This window comes from Euleptes europaea, chromosome 1 (assembly GCF_029931775.1).
Source record: "Euleptes europaea isolate rEulEur1 chromosome 1, rEulEur1.hap1, whole genome shotgun sequence".
In the NCBI taxonomy this organism is placed as follows: Eukaryota; Metazoa; Chordata; class Lepidosauria; order Squamata; family Sphaerodactylidae; genus Euleptes; species Euleptes europaea.
In genome coordinates this window covers 115485573-115505472 of record NC_079312.1, presented here as the reverse complement: position 1 = coordinate 115505472, position 19900 = coordinate 115485573, and the positions used below count along the sequence as shown (strand labels likewise).

General features: G+C 44.2%; 1 protein-coding gene across 2 annotated transcripts in view; it reads left to right on the top strand.

Moving 5' to 3' along the window:
• Window positions 1-3482: 3482 nt before the first annotated feature.
• PKN1 (protein kinase N1) overlaps window positions 3483-19900 on the top strand; it is a 75102-nt gene continuing 58684 nt past the window's right edge. For both annotated transcript variants that reach the window (XM_056860862.1, XM_056860854.1), the window contains exon 1: window positions 3483-3504. In XM_056860862.1, the coding sequence (XP_056716840.1) occupies window positions 3484-3504 (21 nt within the window). In that variant the 5' untranslated portion in view covers window position 3483. The remainder of the gene's footprint in view (window positions 3505-19900) is intronic.

Sequence of the window (19900 nt, the reverse complement as noted above, 5' to 3'; positions counted from 1 at the left end):
GGCAGCCTGCGAAACATCCATGTGATTAACAGAATGGGCAGCAGAGTGGGCTGACTGCTGTAAGCAGATATATTTAGGTGTACTGGTGTAGCCAGAATATCCACAGATTTTTTAAATCAAGTCTACCCAAGCATATGTATAAAAAGGTAAAGGTAGTCCCCTGTGCAAGCACCAGGTCATTCCTGACCCATGGGGTGATGTCACATCCCGACGTTTACTAGGCAGACTTTGTTTACGGGGTGGTTTGCCATTGCCTTCCCCAGTCATCTTCCCTTTACCCCCAGCAAGCTGGGTGTTCATTTGACCAACTTCGGAAGGATGGAAGGCTGAGTCAACCTGGAGCCGGCTACCTGAAACCGACCTCCGTTGGGATCAAACTCAGGTCATGAGCAGAGCTTTTGTCTGCTGTACTGCAGCTTACCACTCTATGTCACGGAGACAGAATATTCATGGATTTTTTTAAATCAAGTTTACTCAAACACATGTATAAGGCTGGGTGCAAATACAGTCTTCAGAGAGGCATTACCTTTGTCAGTGATTGTCTCCTGTGGTCAAATGTAACAAATGTCATTCAACATTTATACCCTCAAGAAGATGCTTGAACAACCAAACCTATTTTTAATTTAATCAGGCCAGTATTCTTGTTCTTCTTTCCTTCTGAGGGTTAACCTGAATTAACTTTAAAAAATAGTAACAGCAGCAGAAGCCATCCAAAGGTGTTAAAATGGATCCAGTAGAGGGCCTCTCTACTTTTTATAGATTAGATTTATTCAGAGGCCTAATTTACGGTATGGTGTCTTCCTCTTCCTTTAAACTTTTTATGTTGCTGAGTAGGAAAGGCATTGGAAAGTGGACCCGTATTGTTACTTCAAAGTTAGGAGCAGCTTTCCATTCTGACACAAGTGAGCTGCTCTTGTTCATGTTAGGAACTGAAATCTTTGTTCTGTAGCGCAGGGCCTTCCTTCTTGCCTAAGCCATTCCTTATTTTGGATTGGTTTGTGACTTGTTAGGCATACAGAGATCTTTGGATAAGAGACACACCTGGATTCTCAAGTTATTCCCATTTATTTCCCATTAAATAAGTTCAGTTTTTGGAGAAAATCATGGTTCATTCTTTTTTAAAAAAATCTGAAGGGAATAAATATATTCCATGTATCAAATATTTTCCTAGAGTGACTCATCCAAGGACTGAATCGAAAAAGGCTTCAGCAAGCCTGAAAGCATGGAATTGTTTCTGGCAAACTAGTTACATGATAGCAAATATTGCAGGTCAGTGCTGCTTGGGAAAGTTTGCAGCCTGACATAGTGTGTCTGGGTCTTTGCCAAAGATTTTGGCTGCCCCTCTACAGCCCATATTTCTTTTTCTTTTTTTAAAAAAACAGTCGGTCCTAATAATACGATTATGAATTAACCATGGGAACTATATACACAGTCTGTAGCACAAACAAGTTTTCCCTCTGTCCAGGCTTTGCTCTGTGCAAAGACTACTTGTAAGCATGGTCATTAAGAGAAATTATTCCAACCTGGCCTGCAGGTGGCAAAGCCCATCTATGGTAAGGATCTACTACAGTTTGCACTTTCCCATGGTTTCAAGAGAGAACTAGAGGGTATGGAGTCACCTAGGGGATGAAGAATCAATATTCATTGGGGATAAAAGCTGTTACTGTATGAGGGATTGGGGTTCAGAACAAGAGCGAAATGGTTGCTGTGGGTGCCTGGCTGAAATTTGAGAACTCCAAGTCCTGTACAATTAATACAATGCAACTATTGCTAGTAATATGCTAATCTCCAGAATAGGAAGTGAAGAATAGGATGTGATGTATAGATGAAACTTGCATTTGAATTTGGAATTATGTTACACTTCCTGTGAAATCCTGATACTTCTTTCACAATTTATGTCTCAGGAAACAGAGTTGCTTGTTAGTGAAATAGTGATACTATTGAATTGAGGTTAATTGAACTACCTCTGCCTTTGGGATTTCTTGTCCTCCAGGAAGGAGCTAATTTCTGGTAGGTCTGAAAGGCTTGCAGCTCAAAGTGTGCTTTGCTGTAGCAAGGAAAACTATGACAGCTGATGCCTGCAAATCCTGTGCCTATATTCCCATGCATAAGACAGGGCTGTAAGAGGAGGAGGCCGGAGCATCCTGGGCAATTTCTTTTTCACACCAGATGAAAAAGAATGTACCTAGTTTGTGCCATTTGGCAGCGCGGAGGGGTTGCTCGAATCCTGGACAGGAGACACTCTGCCACAAAGTACTGGGTCATCACTGGCCATTGCTGAAATCAAAGCATGTACTTGTGTGTGTCTTACAGGATCTGAACGGCCATCGCTATCCAGGGGCCTGGCCTCTCTGGCAGACAACCGGCTTCCTCGCCATTCAGGGGGATGAATAGACAGTGCCAGCCAGCAGCGGTTCGGAGGAGGCGGAGCGATATCAAAAACATCCCCGCCGTGCGAAGCCCATTGCCAAAAAGGAGCAATGTGTGGGGAAGGTCAGCGACAGCACTGCTATATAACTGAAGTCACAACCGCAGTGGGGGGGGGGGACGGACAACACAGACTGTGCACAAGAGGAGCAGCAGTTTCAGTTTTTTTGGGGCGGGGGAAGCATTTGACAAAGCCCCCCCTGCCTCCTCAGTGATGGTGTCCAAATGAGCCTTAGTAGACAAGGGCCAGAGTCCAGTAGCACCTTCAAGACTAACAAAAATATTTTCTGGTAGGGTAGGAGCTTTCGTGAGCCACAGCTCACTTCTTCAGAGCCTTGTGCGTGGACCTTTGCTGCTAATCTTTTTTTAATCTTCTCCGCGAAGGAGGGGGGGCGGACCCGGGGAGGGCTGCAGCAGCAGCAGCTGCACGCAGCCCGCGCAAATCTCTGGCCTCGGTCAGCATCCCCTCCTCCCCGGCTGCGGCGCGACCCCCTCCTCCTCCCCCTCCCACGTGACCAGCCCGGCAAGTTGGGCGCGGGGAGGGACGGAGGGAGCGAGAGGGCTGGCGGAGCCGCCGCCACAACAACAACAACGACGACGACAAGAGCGGCAGCGACAACCAAATAATAAAGCAAAGAAATAATCCCTCCCTCCCTCCCTCCCTCCAGCGGCGCGAGGCGCGGGGACGGAACCGCTCGGCCGGGCCCCAGCGGCGCGAGGAGGACCTGCAGCTGCAAGCGGCAGCAACCCCGGGCGGACGGGAGGGGAGGAAGGAGGGACGCGAAGCCAGGAGGAGGAGGAGGGGGGGGGAGGAAGGAGAAGCCCTCCCATTCCCAACTCTTCCCTCCAGCCGCTCGCGGCTCGTTCCTGGGCGGGCCGCCCCCTTGCGGGGCTCGGCGGCTCCCTTAGCACGCCCCACTTGAACCCGGAGGAGGAGGAGGATGGCGCGTCGGCGGTGACTGCGAGGGGCAGCCCTGGGGAGCAGCGGCTTCCCCCAGGAGGAGCGGGCAGGGGACGCAGCCGGTCGGGGCTTCGGCGGGCAAGCGGGGAGCAGAAATGGCCAACGAGTCGCTGCAGGTAAAACAACCCCCCCCCCTAAAAAAAAGATAATTCCCAGTGTGTCGCCGTGTTGGTCTGTCTGCAGTAGTAGAAACGGGCCAGAGTCCAGGAGCACCTTCAAGACTCACAAAAATATTTTCTGGTAGGGTGTGAGCTTTCGTGAGCCACAGCGTGAGCTGTGGCTCACGAAAGCTCACACCCTACCAGAAAATATTTTTGTGAGTCTTGAAGGTGCTCCTGGACTCTGGCCCGTTTCTACAACAACACCCAAAGAGAGTTCTTAGAGGGGGGGGGGTCTTGACTGTCGTGCACACGCACACAGGGCGTGCAGCGGTGTCCCACGTTTTTGGACTTGCCGTGGATGGGGACGGGGCTGTTGCGTTGTGTGGGAGCTCTTCCCGCGTCCCCGTCTCTTCTCACTCCAGCCAGATGGTGAGGGCGGGCTCAGCGGTCCTGCAGCCGCTCCACCGACGGCCAGATCTCAGGGCTAGTCTCTGGTACTAGCCTGACTGCCTTTGGCCCAAAGGGGGTGTGTGGAGACGAAGCCTTCTCTGGCAAAGCCCCCACTCCGCAGAGAGTGCGTGTGTCCGACTCATGGCGACCCTATGAAACAAAGTCCTCCAAAAATGTCCTGTCTTTGACAGCCTTGCTCAGATCTTGCTCAGATCTTGCAGACTGAGGGCAATCCATCTCTTGTTGGGTCTTCCTCTTTTCCTTCTGCCTTCAACTTTTCCTAGCATGACGGTCTTTTCCAGTGACTCTTGCCTTCTCAATGATGTGTCCAAAGTACGATAGCCTCCGTTTAGTCATTTTAGCTTCTAGGGTCAATTCAGGCTTGATTTGATCTATAACCCACTGATTTGATCCACAGAGTAACCTGGAGCAAGTCTCCCACCGGTTCTGTAAAAAGGAGGGGTGGGGAAAAATACTTCGTTATCACGTGGTCAATTGAATGGTTGAACTGGTGTAGGGTTAAGGAAAGGCTGTCTGCTAAAAATATAAATAACAATGGGCGTTTCGCTATCTTCTTTTGATCTGGGTGGGAATTGAATCGACCCCTAAGGGTCTCTGACTGCCCAAGTGCTGATCCTGTCTTTTGCCCATTGCCACTTTCCAGTTTAAGTTGCTGGGCAAGAAGATCCTCTCTTAGTGAGCAAGATTCAAGTCCAGTAGCACCTTGAAGGCCAACTAGATTTTGATTCTTGAAAACTTATACCCTTGGTCTTTAAGATGCTACTGGACCCTGATTTTGCTCTTCTGTTGCAGACCAACACCACTGCCCACTTGAAACCTTCTCTTAGAAAACATGCTGCCTGTTTTCTTTTTTTATGTACCAAGAGAAGGGCTTCCTTATTAAGCACATAGCTTTCTTGTGACCCTGCATCTGGTAGCACATTGAAATGGAGAGCTTCACCTCTTCCTAGTTCTCCTTAGAAAAGGTGGCTCCGAAGGCAGCTGATGGTTCAGAACAGATATGAATTCTAGCCTCTGCATGTGAATGCAAAGCAGGAGGTCGTTCCTCTCTCTCTTTTTGCCTGGGTGGGTGTCTTGTATATCCTGTCCTCATTATGGCTCCAGGGTCCTAAGGGCTGGCTAGCTTGCCAGCCTGAAGATCTATGCTAGCTAGTTTGATGCCAAGGACTTTCATTAAGTCTTTCGTTTCATGATTATTATTGGTCTTAGTGCCAGCTTGCTTCCCTATTACCACCATCTATTTGAGTTTATTGTTTGTATCTTATGTGTGCTCAAGGGAGTCATCTTCAGATAAGAGCTTTACAGTCATAAAGAAAAGTGAGACTTTTAATAAGAGAGGCCTGCGGTGGAGCTCTGGAAGGGAGCACTTCCTATGGGAAAATTCATTTGTTAGACAAGCATCCACTGCACACTGCTGTCCTGTGTTCAACCCTTGGAGTCAGGCCTGCCCTAGACTTCCAGGGGATGCTCTGTGTATTGGTACTTGTTGACTGTAATATTATAGAAGGGAGTTGCTGGAACCCGAGGGGTAGGTAATTTACTCTGGGCATTAGGTTGTTTTGAAATCTAGGGCATTTGGCAACTCTTCCCTTTAAAGCAAATTGCACCATAAGGAATGAGGGTGCTGAGTTGCTTGCTTGTTTAAATTATCATTGCCAGTTTAAAAATCGATGCTTTAAAACCCCCATTCTTCTTTGCCTGAGCAGCTAACAACATTTCAATTATTAAAGATGCAGTGCTGATAATCAAATCCATTACTGTCAACCCTTTACCTTGCACTGTCAACAGAGTACATTGAGCTAACAGAGACAGAAAGATCAGATTAAGCTTTTACCCTGACATTGCATTTTGTATTTTTGTTCTGCTTGGTTGTCTGAAATAAAGGACAAACAATAGTGATCTTAGGCTGCATACTTCAGTAGGTCACAGAGTAGAGAGAGGCAAGCATGAGGAAAGGGGCATGAAAAGGGCATGCCTTGACTTGGAAGTTCCTTAAAAATTAGCACCCCCTGTAAAGGGACATACTGTAAGAATGTACTCAATTGATAGTCAAGGCAGACATTATTTGAATGTTTGTATCTTTCTTGCAATGTTTGTTCAAAGAAAAGCTGCCAGGGGGGTGCTGCAGTTGGGAGTGGAGAGTGGCAGGGGGTAGGTGCTTAATCCTTTCCTGGCTGGGGGGCGGGAGGGGAACCAGTCAGGAAAAGGTTAAGCACTTTTCTGCCTTGGCCTGTGCATCCTCAACTCCCAACTTCAGCAATTTAGGGCTGCTTTTCAATTTAAAAAAATTGCCAAGAGAACATTTAACGTCCGTTTGCCCTAAGAGTAAAAAGGCGGATATGTTTAGACTTCCCTTTCACACCCTGTCATCCAAATTCATAATTGTTTTGTCTCATGCTGTTACAGATTCTTTTAATATAGACCTAACATTCTCAACATTAGATGGATTTTGTCACTGCCACATTATTTTTAATTTCAACAGTATGGATAATTCAGTCGGAAAGCTTACTACTTGCTTTCTGTAACCTTCTGTAAACACGTTTATATTGTAAAGCATAAGTGGGGACTGTGTCTAACTTCTGGCTTGAACTGAACTCTTATGCAGGTTTTCTGGCTTTCATAGTGCATATCCCAGGTTTACAGAGGGAGATTAAAGATTTGGTGTTTGAGAGTTTGGTATTTTATTTAGAACACTTATGTTAAGAGAAATGCTTCAGATGTTTGAAGACAGTGAGCTGTAATATTACTTAATGCAGCTAAGGACACAACCCAGGGCACGCTTACTTGGGAGTAAGCCCCATTGAATAAAGTGGGCTTTTCATTCTTTGAAGAATGCACTAGATTGCATTGTAAATCTCATTTAAACTCAGTGGAGTAAGCATGCATAGGATGTCGCTTCAGGAATCGGAAAGTGAAACTGATAAACAAAATTGTAACGATCTCATTGAGACTAACATTGATCATCCAAGCAGGAAGTAACTGGGAGAATTAAAAGAGCTATTTAAAGTTTTGGAACTTTCAAGTGTTTGTTCTGCCTCCTCTCATTTTGCCCATTTGAGGAAGTTCTTCTGGCTATAAGGCCATCATGTGAGTGAAACTAAGAACATGGCTAATGAGACTTCAAAGGCACCAGACTTGGGCTACTAGTACATTTTTGTTAGAGCCGCTGTGTGTATGGGGGGTGTAGTCTGGATTCATTTAATAGGGTAAGAGAGTAGTAGATCAGCTAGATTCAAGTCTAGTAGCTCCGTAGAGACCAACATGTTTTGTTTTGGAGAATAAGCTTTCAAAAGTCAAAGCTCCCTTCTTCAGATACAGATGGAATGGAGAACTCTGACAATGCAGTCCTATGCATAGTTAAAGGTAAAGGTAAAGGTCCCCTGTGCAAGCACTGGGTCATTCCTGACCCATGGGGCGACGTCACATCCCGACGTTTTCTAGGCAGACTTTGTTTTGCGGGGTGGTTTGCCAGTGCCTTCCCCAGTTATCTTCCCTTTACCCCCAGCGAGCTGGGTACTCATTTTACCGACCTCGGAACGATGGAAGGCTGAGTCAACCTTGAGCCGGCTACCTGAAACCAACTTCCGCTGGGATCGAACTCAGGTCGTGAGCAGAGCTTTGACTGCAGTACTGCAGCTTTACCACTCTGCGCCACGGGGCTCCTAATGCATAGTTAATCTAGTCTAAACCCATTAAATTCAGTGGGCTTAGACTGGGGTATCTTTTCATAGGTTTGCCTCGTGAGTCCTTATATCCCAGTCAGAAGATGGGAAGGTTGTTGCAAAGAAGGAACTCAGGATGCAGAGGGAACAATGCAAATTGTAATCAGCTTGATTAGAGCAGATGGGAAATGCTTGGGGGCAGAAAATTAGCATCTCTAGTGAAGTTATAGTAGTAGTGACTGTTCTTAAAACCCTGCTGAAGCAAGTGTGAGATAAGCAGAATCAAATTAGGAGTTGCTAATACAGGCTTCCATCTTCCCTTTAAAAAAACACGATATGATGGTAACTGTTTATATATAATGTGAACCCAGAGCCCAAGGGTTTTTTTGTGGGGGGAGAGAATAGGAAATGAGCATACATCAGAGGGCTACAAACCCATTCCTGTAATATGCCTTATTTATGAAATTCATAGAATCATAGAGTTGGAATGGACCACCAGGATCATCTAGTCCAACCCCCTGCACAATGCAGGAATTTCACAACTACCTCCCCCACACACCCCCAGCGACCCTACTCCATGCTCACAAGATGGCCAAGATGCCCTCCCTCTCATGAACTGCCTAAGATCATCGAATCAGCACTGCTGACAGATGGCCATCTAGCCTCTGCTTAAAAACCTCCAGGGAAGGAGCACTTACCTCCTCCCAAGGAAGCCTGTTTAAGGGGAAAGACATTTTTCTTTCCTGGCTTATATCATTGCCCTGACCTGGATGGCACAGGCTAAGCAGGTTTGGCCCTGGTTAGTATTTGGATGGGGGACTGCCAAGGAATTTCAGGATCGTGACACAGAGGCAGGCCGTGGCAAGCCATCTCAGTTAGTCTGTTGCCTTGAAAACCTTATGGGGTCACGATAAGTCGGAGGTGACTTGGCGGCATTTCCACCACCACCACTGTGCATGCATCCATGCTACAAGTCTCTACCATGCCATATTATAAACCTCAAGGAGTGTGCAGTATGTGGCAAATGAAAGAGAGCTCAGGAGCTCAAGGAGGGCAGAAGAATTCCAATCAATTCTGGATTCTTATCCTAAAATTTCAAGTGGATGACCCAGGCTAGCCTGATCTCGTCAGATCTCAGAAGCTAAGCAGGGTCAGCCCTGGTTAGTATTTGGATGGGAGACCAGGGTTGCTATACAGAGGAAGGCACTGGCAAGCCACCTCTGTTAGTCTCCTGCCATGAAAACCTCAAAAGGGGTCGCCATAAGTCGGCTGCAACTTGACGGCACTTTACACACATTCTAAAATTCAAGGATTCTGGCAGATGCTGTCATTGTATCTGAAACATCTATTTATCAATACTATTTATAACTGGTCTGTGGCCTTTGGCTCTAGAGACAAATGTAACTCTCTACAAAAAGAAAGCTGTCTCTTTAAAAATGACATTGTTAAGGTATATTGGAGGGAGAAGCTGGGATGCTAGAATAACCAGGATGTGAAGGGAACAGCAGGCAAAGATTTCATGGGACTGAAGTGCTTCTTAGTGCTGTTTTATAGAAAGGGAAATGATAGAGGCGAACAGTTACCAGTAATACAAGTGGAAACCACGTGGAGATTTATTCCTGTCCACTGAAACAATTGTGCAGAATGCTTCTTGTGTATTTATTACCTATTGTGAGACCTTGTGTGTACTACTTCCTAATAAAGGATTTTTGACAAGCAGCCTTTGGGATGTACAAACATGGGTTATTAATCATGTCAGTTACCAATACCAAATTAAATTGTAGTACATTTTCTTTTATGAAAACATGCATTCTTATACTGACTCTTCATTGATCTTTTGCTCTGAAGGGTGACTTAGTTGGGCTCTTTAATTATAAAAAGGTGCTGACTGCTGATTTCTAAAGTACTATGTGCATTGATTTCTTGAGAAGACAAGAGTCACTGGAAAAGACAATCATGCTAGGAAAAGTTGAAGGCAGCCGGGAAAAGAGGAAGACCCAATAAGAGATGGATTGACTCTATAAAGGAAGCTACATCCCTCAGATTGCAAGACCTGAGCAAGGCTGTTAAAGATAGGACATTTTGGAGGACATTGATTCATAGGGTCTCCTTGAGTCAGAAGCAACTTGACAGTACTTAACACACACACACTTGGTGCTTTGTATATTTTATTTCAGTACTCGACAATCCTGAAAGGTAGACTAGTATTATCTCAATTGGAGATGAGAAGCTGAGAAAATAGTGGCTTCCTTAAAGCCACTAGGTGAGTTCAGGTTGAGGTGGGATTTCAACTGATGATTTCACAGCCCGCACCCCCAGCTTTCAGAGTGCTTCATGAATGTGCATGTCATCTCTATGCTGGGGCCATGCCTGTAGTCTGTGTAGCCTTCTGGTTTTACTACATGTTCCGCTGAAGCAAGTATCCATAGGTAGAAATTATATTTGGCAGAGGGGTTCTTTAGAAGGAGAGTCTTCCAGAAGAAGTCTCCAGTTTGCTTTGGTGAAATAACCAGATTGCTCTCCAGTAAAGGAAGAGTCAGGTCAGGGCCACAAATTTATGAAAGTGCTAATTTAACTGTGACAGAAAATGTGTGAGTTATTCCCAGGCTACACAGGGATCTCTGTATTTACATCTTGACAAATGAAGAACCACAATGAAGAAGCTGTGGAGAAGAGGCGGAATTGCTCAGGGTTGTGAGGGTAATTAGTACTGGATGCTGAGCCTTATGCCCACTAGCCAAGTTATGATTGTTGGCGCTGCTCTTGGCTGGCTTAGGTTTGGGTGTGTGAATATTCTGTCATACTCACGTCCACACACAAATCATCTCGCATTTAACACTGATCTAATCAGGCCTGCTTTTTTAGATATTATAGCTAAAACTTGGAATAACTCATATCTGGACCCTAGATTTCTCATTTTTGTTTGAGTAGGATGTTGTCGTTGGAATTCCCGTTTATATAAGTCTCCATTTGGAAGTGCTGCATTTCTCACTCTACAAAATCACAAAGCACTTTAGCGTTTCTCAGAGGAAGATGACTACTATAGACAGGGCCTTCTTTGTTGTGGCATCATATGTTTAGAATTCCCTTTCATCACCTATTTACTTGGTTCTGAGTTTTAGGCACTAGATGAAAATGCGATTATTTTTCAAAGGTGTTTGCTATGTGTTTTTTTACCCATTTTATATATTCTATTTTGTTTATATTTTTTACTGCTTTAATATTGTGGGTTTTTTCCCCTTTTTATGGCTAAGGTTGATATGTAATTGTTTATAGTATGATAGCTGATTTTGTATTGCGCCTCTTACTGCAGTATTTATTGTTCTGCCAGTTTTTAATTTTATTTTATATTGCTTTTATTCTTGTAAGTGGCCTTCATGGATTTTAAACATCCAAGATAAATTTGTTTTTCAGTTAAACTTTGGGGGACCACAGAGGGATTCCTTCCTTGCTAAAAACCATACGGTGTTGTCGAACGAAATATATATTTGGATCCAGACTAAACTTTCCTCTGCATAATGGAGCTTTCCTGCCTTTCCCTTCCACTGCAGTCCATGAATCTCCACTTAATATGGAATAGGAGACCCTGAGGAACAACCGGAGTGGGTTCTACAGTGGGAAGAGGGAGTCAGTGGAATTTGCCAATTTAGTCTGCATCCAAGCCATAGATTTACTTGAAAAGACTTGTGTACATTTGAGTTACAGTAGTGGGCAGACTGGGCAACTATATGCCCTTTTTGGGCATACTAATTGTATGGTTCATATGTGGTATCAATAAGCTTAAACTAAACTGTCTCTTTTTCTCATATTCTTTCTTTCCTCCAGCAGGTGTGAAATGGAACTGTAAAGTTCTAGCAAGTGTGTGTTACTACAAAATGTTCAGGCATATCCCTGGGCTTCATTTCTAATTGGACAAGGGAATGTGATCTATAAGCTACTGCACCTTCTCTGGTGCAGCTGCTGGACCAGCCGGATGGATGTACAATTAGCTTCAGAGGGGTAGCACAGTTGCATGTACTTCCAGAGCTGGTTATGCTTTGCCATTAGAAAAGCTAATTAACTCGCTGATACAAAGCGCACAGTTTTTTATCTTTGTGTGAGGTATTACATCCCTCTGAGCAGTCTCTCCCTGTGGCGTTCGCTGTGTTATTCGTGGGGTGAGTTAATTGTGCAATTGTATTTGGCCTGGCTTATTGGAGCCAAGCCTCCCCTTGATTTGGAGGGAAACTTAAATTATTGCTTTCCTTCCATTGCTAGTTGTGCAGTCGGAAGTGGCTGCTACAAAGTGCTTATTAGTGTCACAGTTGCGTGGTGACTGGTGCCACGGATGGAGGCTGCTTTCTGTCTGGCGCACTCGCTAGGGGAGGCTGAGCCAAGCCAGCGTGTAATGAATGGAGGCTGAATCTATGCTATGAAAGCACAAAGAGAAAAAAAATGAGTTTTATTTGTGAATACTTCAGTTTGAATTAATAGAGAGGACCGAATATTCCTCTGTGGGTTTGTAGGGTTTTCTTTGCCTTTCCAGATCTTTCCCCCAAACTGGATTGAATCATAGCTTAGATAAAAAGTGGGTGGAAACACTTGAGGTGGGGGTGGGTTTTGCTCTTCTAAGAGACAGAGAAGGGGCGGGGGAGGAAAGAAATTGAAAAGCATTGTGTGAAGGGGGTTGGCCTGTTGGTACAAACACTGGCACAAATCCAGATACTGGTGTTCAGTCAACTCCCGTTCCAGTGCAAGCTCCCTAAAAGATCTTGTGGAGCCACTAAATTTAAACAGTATTAAAAATAGTTTCATTGTCCACAGGTCTCCAGCCAAAGAAATCAAAGTTTTTGTGAAGGTTTCTAGGAATTCTTTGTTAGAAGTTAATAGCCTCTGCACAAAAGCTTTATTTTTTTCAGGCTCCCTTGAACAGAAGCCAGTGTTATTAAACGTGGTTTTAAATTGATTTGCATCTGTAATGAAGACATATCCTTAAACTCCTTGTGTCTTGGTCCCGTATTCTTGCTGTGAGTGTGCTTATCTTGTTAATGTGCGATAAGGAGACTGTCGCTAGTCAGGAAGTGGTGCTAGCTGTACTGTTCCTCCTCTAGCATTTGTCTGGGAGATGGAGGGAAGGAGATATAGGTTGTGAGTGGAAAGGCAGCAGGGGAGGTGACTTATAGCAGTGAAACGAATGGGGAAAGGGTTAAGCACCCCTCTCTCCCACTTGTCCTGCGCTCAGACTTGCCAGATTTAAGTGATAATTTTGATTAAAAAAAAAAAGCCAGGGGTATGATACATGTGTGTTATGCCCATCTGGGGCTCTAATAAGAGGCAGAGCTGATGGCTGTGAGTCTTCTGCTCATCAGGATTCTTTTCTATCTAAAGCAAAGAGCAGAAAAGACTTTCCAAAGTACGGAATGGAAGACTTGTGAATAATGAATGTTTGGCAGCGCTGTTCCTAGTATGCAGGGGAACAAGCCTTCGACAATAAGGCAGAGAGAATTTGTCATAGGTTATATGTCCTGGTGGCAGAGCCAGGAGGTCTTTTGGCAAGTACCTGCTGAGTGGAACTACGAGGCTATGAATCCCAGAAATTCTTGCTGGCTACCTGCACAGTATTTTCTTTTTGAAAGGGTATTCAAATCCTTTCAAGCTTGTTATTGAAGTCGCAGTCTGAAATCCTGGTTAGTTCTTCCTAAAACTGATGTGGTTTGGTTTTGCTTTGTGGGCTACTTCAAGAACATTGGTCTAGAACAGGGGTGTCAGTCTTAAGGCCCAGGGGCCAGATCCTGCCCCTTGAGAGCTCTTATCCGGCCCACGAGCCAGCCAAGGCAGCTACCTCACCCCCACCCCCCGCTATCAATCCGGGCTGGCGAGGCATGGCCTGGCCCAACCAAGTGACATTTATATTATATCTGGCCCTCATAACAATTGAGTTCGACACCCTGGTCTAGAATGTGCTGCTAATGAGACTGTATTTCTTTTCTGGAATGAGGTCTGTGCTACTCTGATATTGTGTTGGGTGGGCCCTGGCTTTCTATTCTTCTGCTGGTCAACTGAGCTGAACTGGTAGAACTTAGGGTGTCTGAATCAGAGATTGACAGATACACAAGCCCCTGGAAAGCAAAAGCCCAAAAGTGTGGGCCTGATCTATTAGCCAATCCAGTTACTGGTACGTTATCTGTCAAAAAAGTGTTTGCCAATAGGGAAGTGTATGCCCCCCCCACTCTTCAGTGGAAGATTGTTTATTTGTACACAAGAGCTGTGATCTGTGATAATTTCCTATGGGAAAGGGCAAAAGGGTACCTAACAGCCACTGGCTTTTAATGTCAAGAAGATCTAGCTTTTTGGTGGTCTGAAGAACAAGAATGAAAAATGACTTGTAGGAAAGCTGCCTTTGCAAGTGTCTGGTTCTTGTTCATCTGGTTGTGAGCAACAGAGGTTTGGTGGCCTTTCCCCAAAGGCAAGTTGCCACCTTTCTGAAAGGAAAAACAACAACATCTTAGCCAAAGTTAAGGTATGTTACTTATGCATAACTTAGAGTACTTAAACAGTGACCAGGATGTAGCACTTTTGTGTGTGTGTATGTGTAAAAATTAACAACCTGGTCAGATGACCCCTGTTCAGATCAGCCAGGAAGCAAGTCTGTTGGTCACTGTCCCTGGTAAAAGCTGTGGATCCTGCTTCCCATCAAGAATATCTCACTTCTTAAAGTAACTAGCTTTTGTTTCCAGATTAGTAATTTCAGTGCTTATCTTGTGGAGTTATCTCTTGTTTGCCCTCTGTCTGAACTGTGAAATAGATGGACCTGAATTTCAGGTCTTCTGCATATTATCAGGCTGGAATTCTTAGGTACAGAGGGAACTTTGGAATCTGCATAGGTACAGACCCCCTGTAAATCAAAATATCGCCTGAATGCAAAACACCAGCATACAGGGTAAAAAAAACAATTGTTAATCTTGCTGCTTGAGCAGGAATGTAAATATATGGGCTATATGACTTAGCGGTTTTGAAAATTGAACTTGGTGTTAGTTTCTGGTGGGAAGGCGGATATCAGCATAATTCCCTCACTTTTTTTTTTAAAAAAAGGGAGTGAAACAAAACTTTTGTCACCGTTGGCAATTTAGTTGTCTTGAGTGAGTCACATCGTTTTGAGCCACTTCCCATATTACATCTTTGTGCACGCAGGTCCATATATACCTGTGCCTGAGGTCTATTTTCTGACATTGGGTTGATTATTCAGCTTTTCCCATCCTGGTATGTATTTCATGCTCCCTGAATCAGCATCCTGCTATGTAGTGTATGTTCCCTGAGCCAGCTAACCTAACAAAAATACGCAGGTGAAGCTGTTTCCTTATAGGAAGATATACACATCATCATATGCAGGCATGAACCTGCATGTGTCAAACTAAATGTACACATCTTTCAGGATCTGTGAGTGCTAGCCATATACGTTTTTCTATATTTCCTGTTGCTCTTTCATAGGAAAAGAATCCCCCTTTCATTCTTTCATTTCAAAGCCTCCATTGCTGAAAACTATTCCTCACAATCTTTCTAAAAGGATGGCTCAAAGGGGAAAAATCAGTGTGTGTAAATCTGCGTAATCTGCTGGAGGTTTGGCTAAGAATCCAAGTGCTTAGGTCAGTTTAATAGATGTGGCAAGGTAAACTCAGCCCTTTGCATCAGACTCGGTTGCTTCTACTAATTGGAACTGAAATTGGAAACCCAGTGCCATGTAATGCTAGACTGGAGATGTTAGGGCAAAAAAGCTTAACGATCTAGCTGTTTGGGGAGTGTGTGTATATGCATGCATGCTTAGTATATCTGCATATTCATATTGGAGTACAGAGAGCTCTGTGTCTATAGGTGTGTGTTGTATGCTTCTTTCCTTGAGGCAGAGAGGGAAATAACTGGTGTATTTTGGGGAGTGAGGGGTGGAGACTCCTTACTGAGTACAAAGCACGTTGCTAGGGCTGCCTTTGTTCTTTGAAAGCCCTTTTACTGGCCCCACCACAAAACTAGGCTAAAATGTTTCTGAGTGGCTGCTGTTGTACAGGCAGGTGGCTGTCTTTGAATGCTAGGCCCATTTAATTTTTCTGCTTTAGCTTTGGCTATTACTGGACATTCCTTGATATTCTAATTTTCTGCCTTCTAGTGAACTGTGGGCTGGGAAATACGTCAATTTCTGCAGCTCTCTGCGCTTCTAGAAGTATGTGTGCGTGAGCTGTGAGATACTATGTGAAATCATGACTGCCCGCCTCCAAATCTTGTTTTCATGGATAAGCCTTAATCCAAATGGAGAATTTATAAATGCTTTTACCTGACGCACAGAAAAGTCCAAGTTAAATCAATGTGAAGGAATTAGAGGAAATGGGCATCAGTCATTACCACAGCATATTAAAGATATTCATTTAGGATGGCTAACTTGGGAACACATCAGTGATATGACCACCATGCCTTTTCAGAATTAGATCAAGATTTTATAGGTCCCTCTTGTACTCTGAGGAGCCCTGTGGTGCAGAATGGTAAACTGCAGTGCTGCAGTCAAAGCTCTGCTCACAACCTGAGTTTGAGCCCAACGGAAGTCGGTTTCAGGTAGCTGGTTGACTCAGCCTTCCATCCTTCCGAGGTTGGTAAAAAAAGTACCTGGCTTGCTTCCCTAGTATAGATGCCTGGGGAAGGCAATGGCAAACCACCCCGTAAACAAAGTCTGCCTAGTAAACGTCAGGATGTGACATCACCCCATAGGTCAGTAATGACCTGGTGCTTACACAGGGGACTTCATTTACTTTTACTTTACTTTGTACTCTGAATCACAGTGCCGTGGTCAGTTGGATTAGGCAAGACTTCTTGTCAAACAGCCAGTGTAGTGGTTAGACCAGGGGTGTAAATCATAAGGCCCGTGGGCCAGATGTGGCCCCTTGAGAGCTGTTATCCGGTCCTCGAGCCAGCCGAGGCAGCCACCCACCCACCCCCACACTCTTGATTTGGGCTGGGGAGGCACGGCCCAACCAAGTGGCATTTATGTCATATCCGGCCCTCGTAACAACTGAGTTTGACGCCCCTGAGTTAGACTTTCTGATGAGGCTCTGGAAGACCCAGGGTCAAATCCCCACACTGCCATAAAATATGCTGCAAGATTTTAGGCCAGTCATTCTCTCCTGGCTTAATCTCCTGGTTTATCTGACAGTGTGGTTGCGAAGATAAAACTGGCCAAGGACCGGGTTGTTATAAGAGACAGACAGATTATTTATGGCCCTTGGCCAGCTAAAACAAAATACATAGACTAAAATAGTCTTACAGGCAAAGGTTTACAGTCCGAGACTTAAATCACTTAAAAAAAAATTACATCCAAATTACATCTCCCATTTGGACTAAGAGACTACTCTATGGCAATGAATTTTCATTGCTGCCGTACAAAATTTTGCTACCTGAGAGGTGATTGAAGGATTATCTCCTTGTAGGAGCTTTTCGATCTTTTCTCTTTCCCTGTCAGGTCACATTCTCAGTATGAGGGGCTCAATAAACTTAGAACGAGGTATTGTGTAAAAGTTACAGTTCAGGAGAACATGTTCAGTGGTTTCTAAATCCCCGGATTTACAGGGGCAGAGTCTCTCCGCCCTGGGTATCTTCTTAAATTTCCCCTCTAACATAGCAGAGGGTAAGGCTGCGCACCTAGCCAAGGTAAAAGCCCTCCTATATTTGTTTATCTCTAAGTAACGGAGAGTTATAAGGAACAACCTGCCCTTGCTGTTGTGTGATTATCTGAAGTCTTCCTTGACTTGTTTTGTGTATCAAGGCGGAGCTTTGCCAGAGTGCTGTGACTTCTCTTAATTCCTCTGCTTATCTTAGAGAGTCTGCCTTGCAAGAGGAGCTCTGGTTTTGCTGCTTTCCTGCTTGCAGTTACCTGTTGCAGTTGGTCAGGATTTCCATCCTTCATAGCGGAGTAGAAGCATTCGTAGCACTTGCAGTTGGCTTCCCACAGACCATTTTTATGTTGAAGGTTTGTGGCTCTTAGTGGCAGGGTGCAGTACCTGGGGTGCTTTTTATGGCAACATTTGGACTGCCAGGTGGTCCATCAATGCTGGATGCTCCAGGATAGCATAGTGCAACCTACCAGCTGTTCCACTGACAGGTCCCTGTAGCTTGTGGGTAGCTTGATTGGTATCTAAACAATAGTTCAAAAACCAACAGAAGTAGGAAAATTGCTGGTCATAGGGATAAAAACTTGATTCTAGTGGTATCTGTACATGGCAATCAGGTTTAGGGCACCAGTTGATCATTTATTGGAGTTTTCAGTTGGAAGTATGCTAAAGTATGTTCCTCAGTTATTGTCTACTGAAAATAGCTCTTAGCTTCCCCCCTCCCCCACATGAACACATGAAGCTGCCTTATACTGAATCAGACCCTTGGTCCATCAAAGTCTTGGTCCATCAAAGTCTACTCAGAACTTCAGGGTCTCAGACAGAGATCTTTCACATCACATACTTGCCTAGTCCCTTTAACTGGAGATGCTGGGGATTGAACCTGGGACCTTCTGTATGTCAAGCAGATGCTCTACCACTGAGCCACGGCCCCTCCCCACCTTTCTAGTAACTCTGTGCATCTGTGAATCTTGGTTCTCGGGACACAGCCCTATGTGACAACTAAATTACCCTTTTGGCTTTCTGACTGATAAACTATTGGCTGTGCAAGTTACTTGGTGGGTGCTAAAGGTAGGGCTAGAGGGTTATTTATATCTGACTCCCCTTTTTTTCACTGGGACCTAGACCATGTCTGTTAAATGTGAACACATTATGGATGCTGTGGCTAAGATAAGTTCAGAAAACAGCCTTCCAGGTTTGGGTCCTGGTTTCCCAGTGGCCTGTTCCCACTGTCGAAATTGTTAAAACTGGAAGTGGACGTCGACCAGGCAGCGGTTGCATTCAACAGTGAAGCCTACAATGGGCATAGAACAGTGGTTCTCTACCTTTTGTTTCTTACATCCCAGTAGTCACTCTGTCAAAGAATCTAGTTCCCACCGTGATAGAAACAAAAAAATTCACTTCTCCCCACGAAGAACATTTCTAGATTTACCAGTATTCTGTTGTTATCTTTATCGTGTGCGGTAAGGATATTAAAAATTGCATAAGCACAATGGATAATCCATGGCATTGTGTCGGCAGAAAGCGGCATATCAAAGACATTCGATGGTGGGCAGGGGGAATGGGGGATTACTACTAGCATGTCAAAAAAATCACAGATGGATAATCCATGGCAAGTAGGATTGACAGGAGATAGCACATCACACTTGCAATGGGGCTGGGGGAGAGTGAATTCTTAGTAATTGTTATGAAAGCCCTGCGTCCCACCTAGACTACTTCTGTGTCCCACTGATGGTAGACATACCTCTGGTATAGAAGACAGTGATATGCATTTTGCTGGGAAAAAAGTTGAAATATTTTTTCTGGAAAATTGTCTGATGCCCTAAGTAGACTGTAATCTGATTTGGCATGTTTATTTTCAATTATATTTAGTAAACCAAATGTTAAAAAGTAACTGTCGTTACTTTTATGGTCCAGTGGCAAGCAATACTTGGATTGGAATATTTGATTAACCAAATCAAGTGTGGTTTAAATATTCTATTCATGCTCAAAGTTTTGTGGGGAAATCTTTTTTATTGGAATAATACTCATAAAAAATTAAAAGCGATATGTAATGTAATAACTTTGCATTGTTAAAATGTAAGAAAAAAACCCAAAGGCACCGAAACATGTTAATGCTACTTTTAGCTTACCCCACTGAACCATGCATGGTATGCTGTTGGTGTGGTTATCCGCTCTGTTTCTATAGAATCATGCTCTTGTCCCCAGAGGTTACTAGGGTACGTCATCATTTGCATTTCTTGATAGTTCTATATTGGACCGGTTATTACAGTATCTTTTCCATCACGTGTGAGGAGAACTATAAATAAGAACTTTAGTTTTGGTTTTAATTTGACCGAGGTCATTTATGCATGGGAGGTTTTGCCTTGGATTTGCCCCTCTCTAGATGCACATTTGCCCCATCCAAATTCTCAATACTCAACAAGCCCCCTGCAGAGTTTTGAGAATTCGGACGGGGAAAATGTGCATGCAAATCCAAGGCAAAATCTCCCATACATAAATGGCCCTACATAGTCAATCAGGTTAATTCATAACATAATAAAGCAAAAATGGGCAGCACATTGCTAAAATAGTAGTCCTAATCAAAAATTGTTTGAACACTTGTTCTTTTTATTTGAACACTTGTGATTTAGTACGAGAACATTTTTTAAA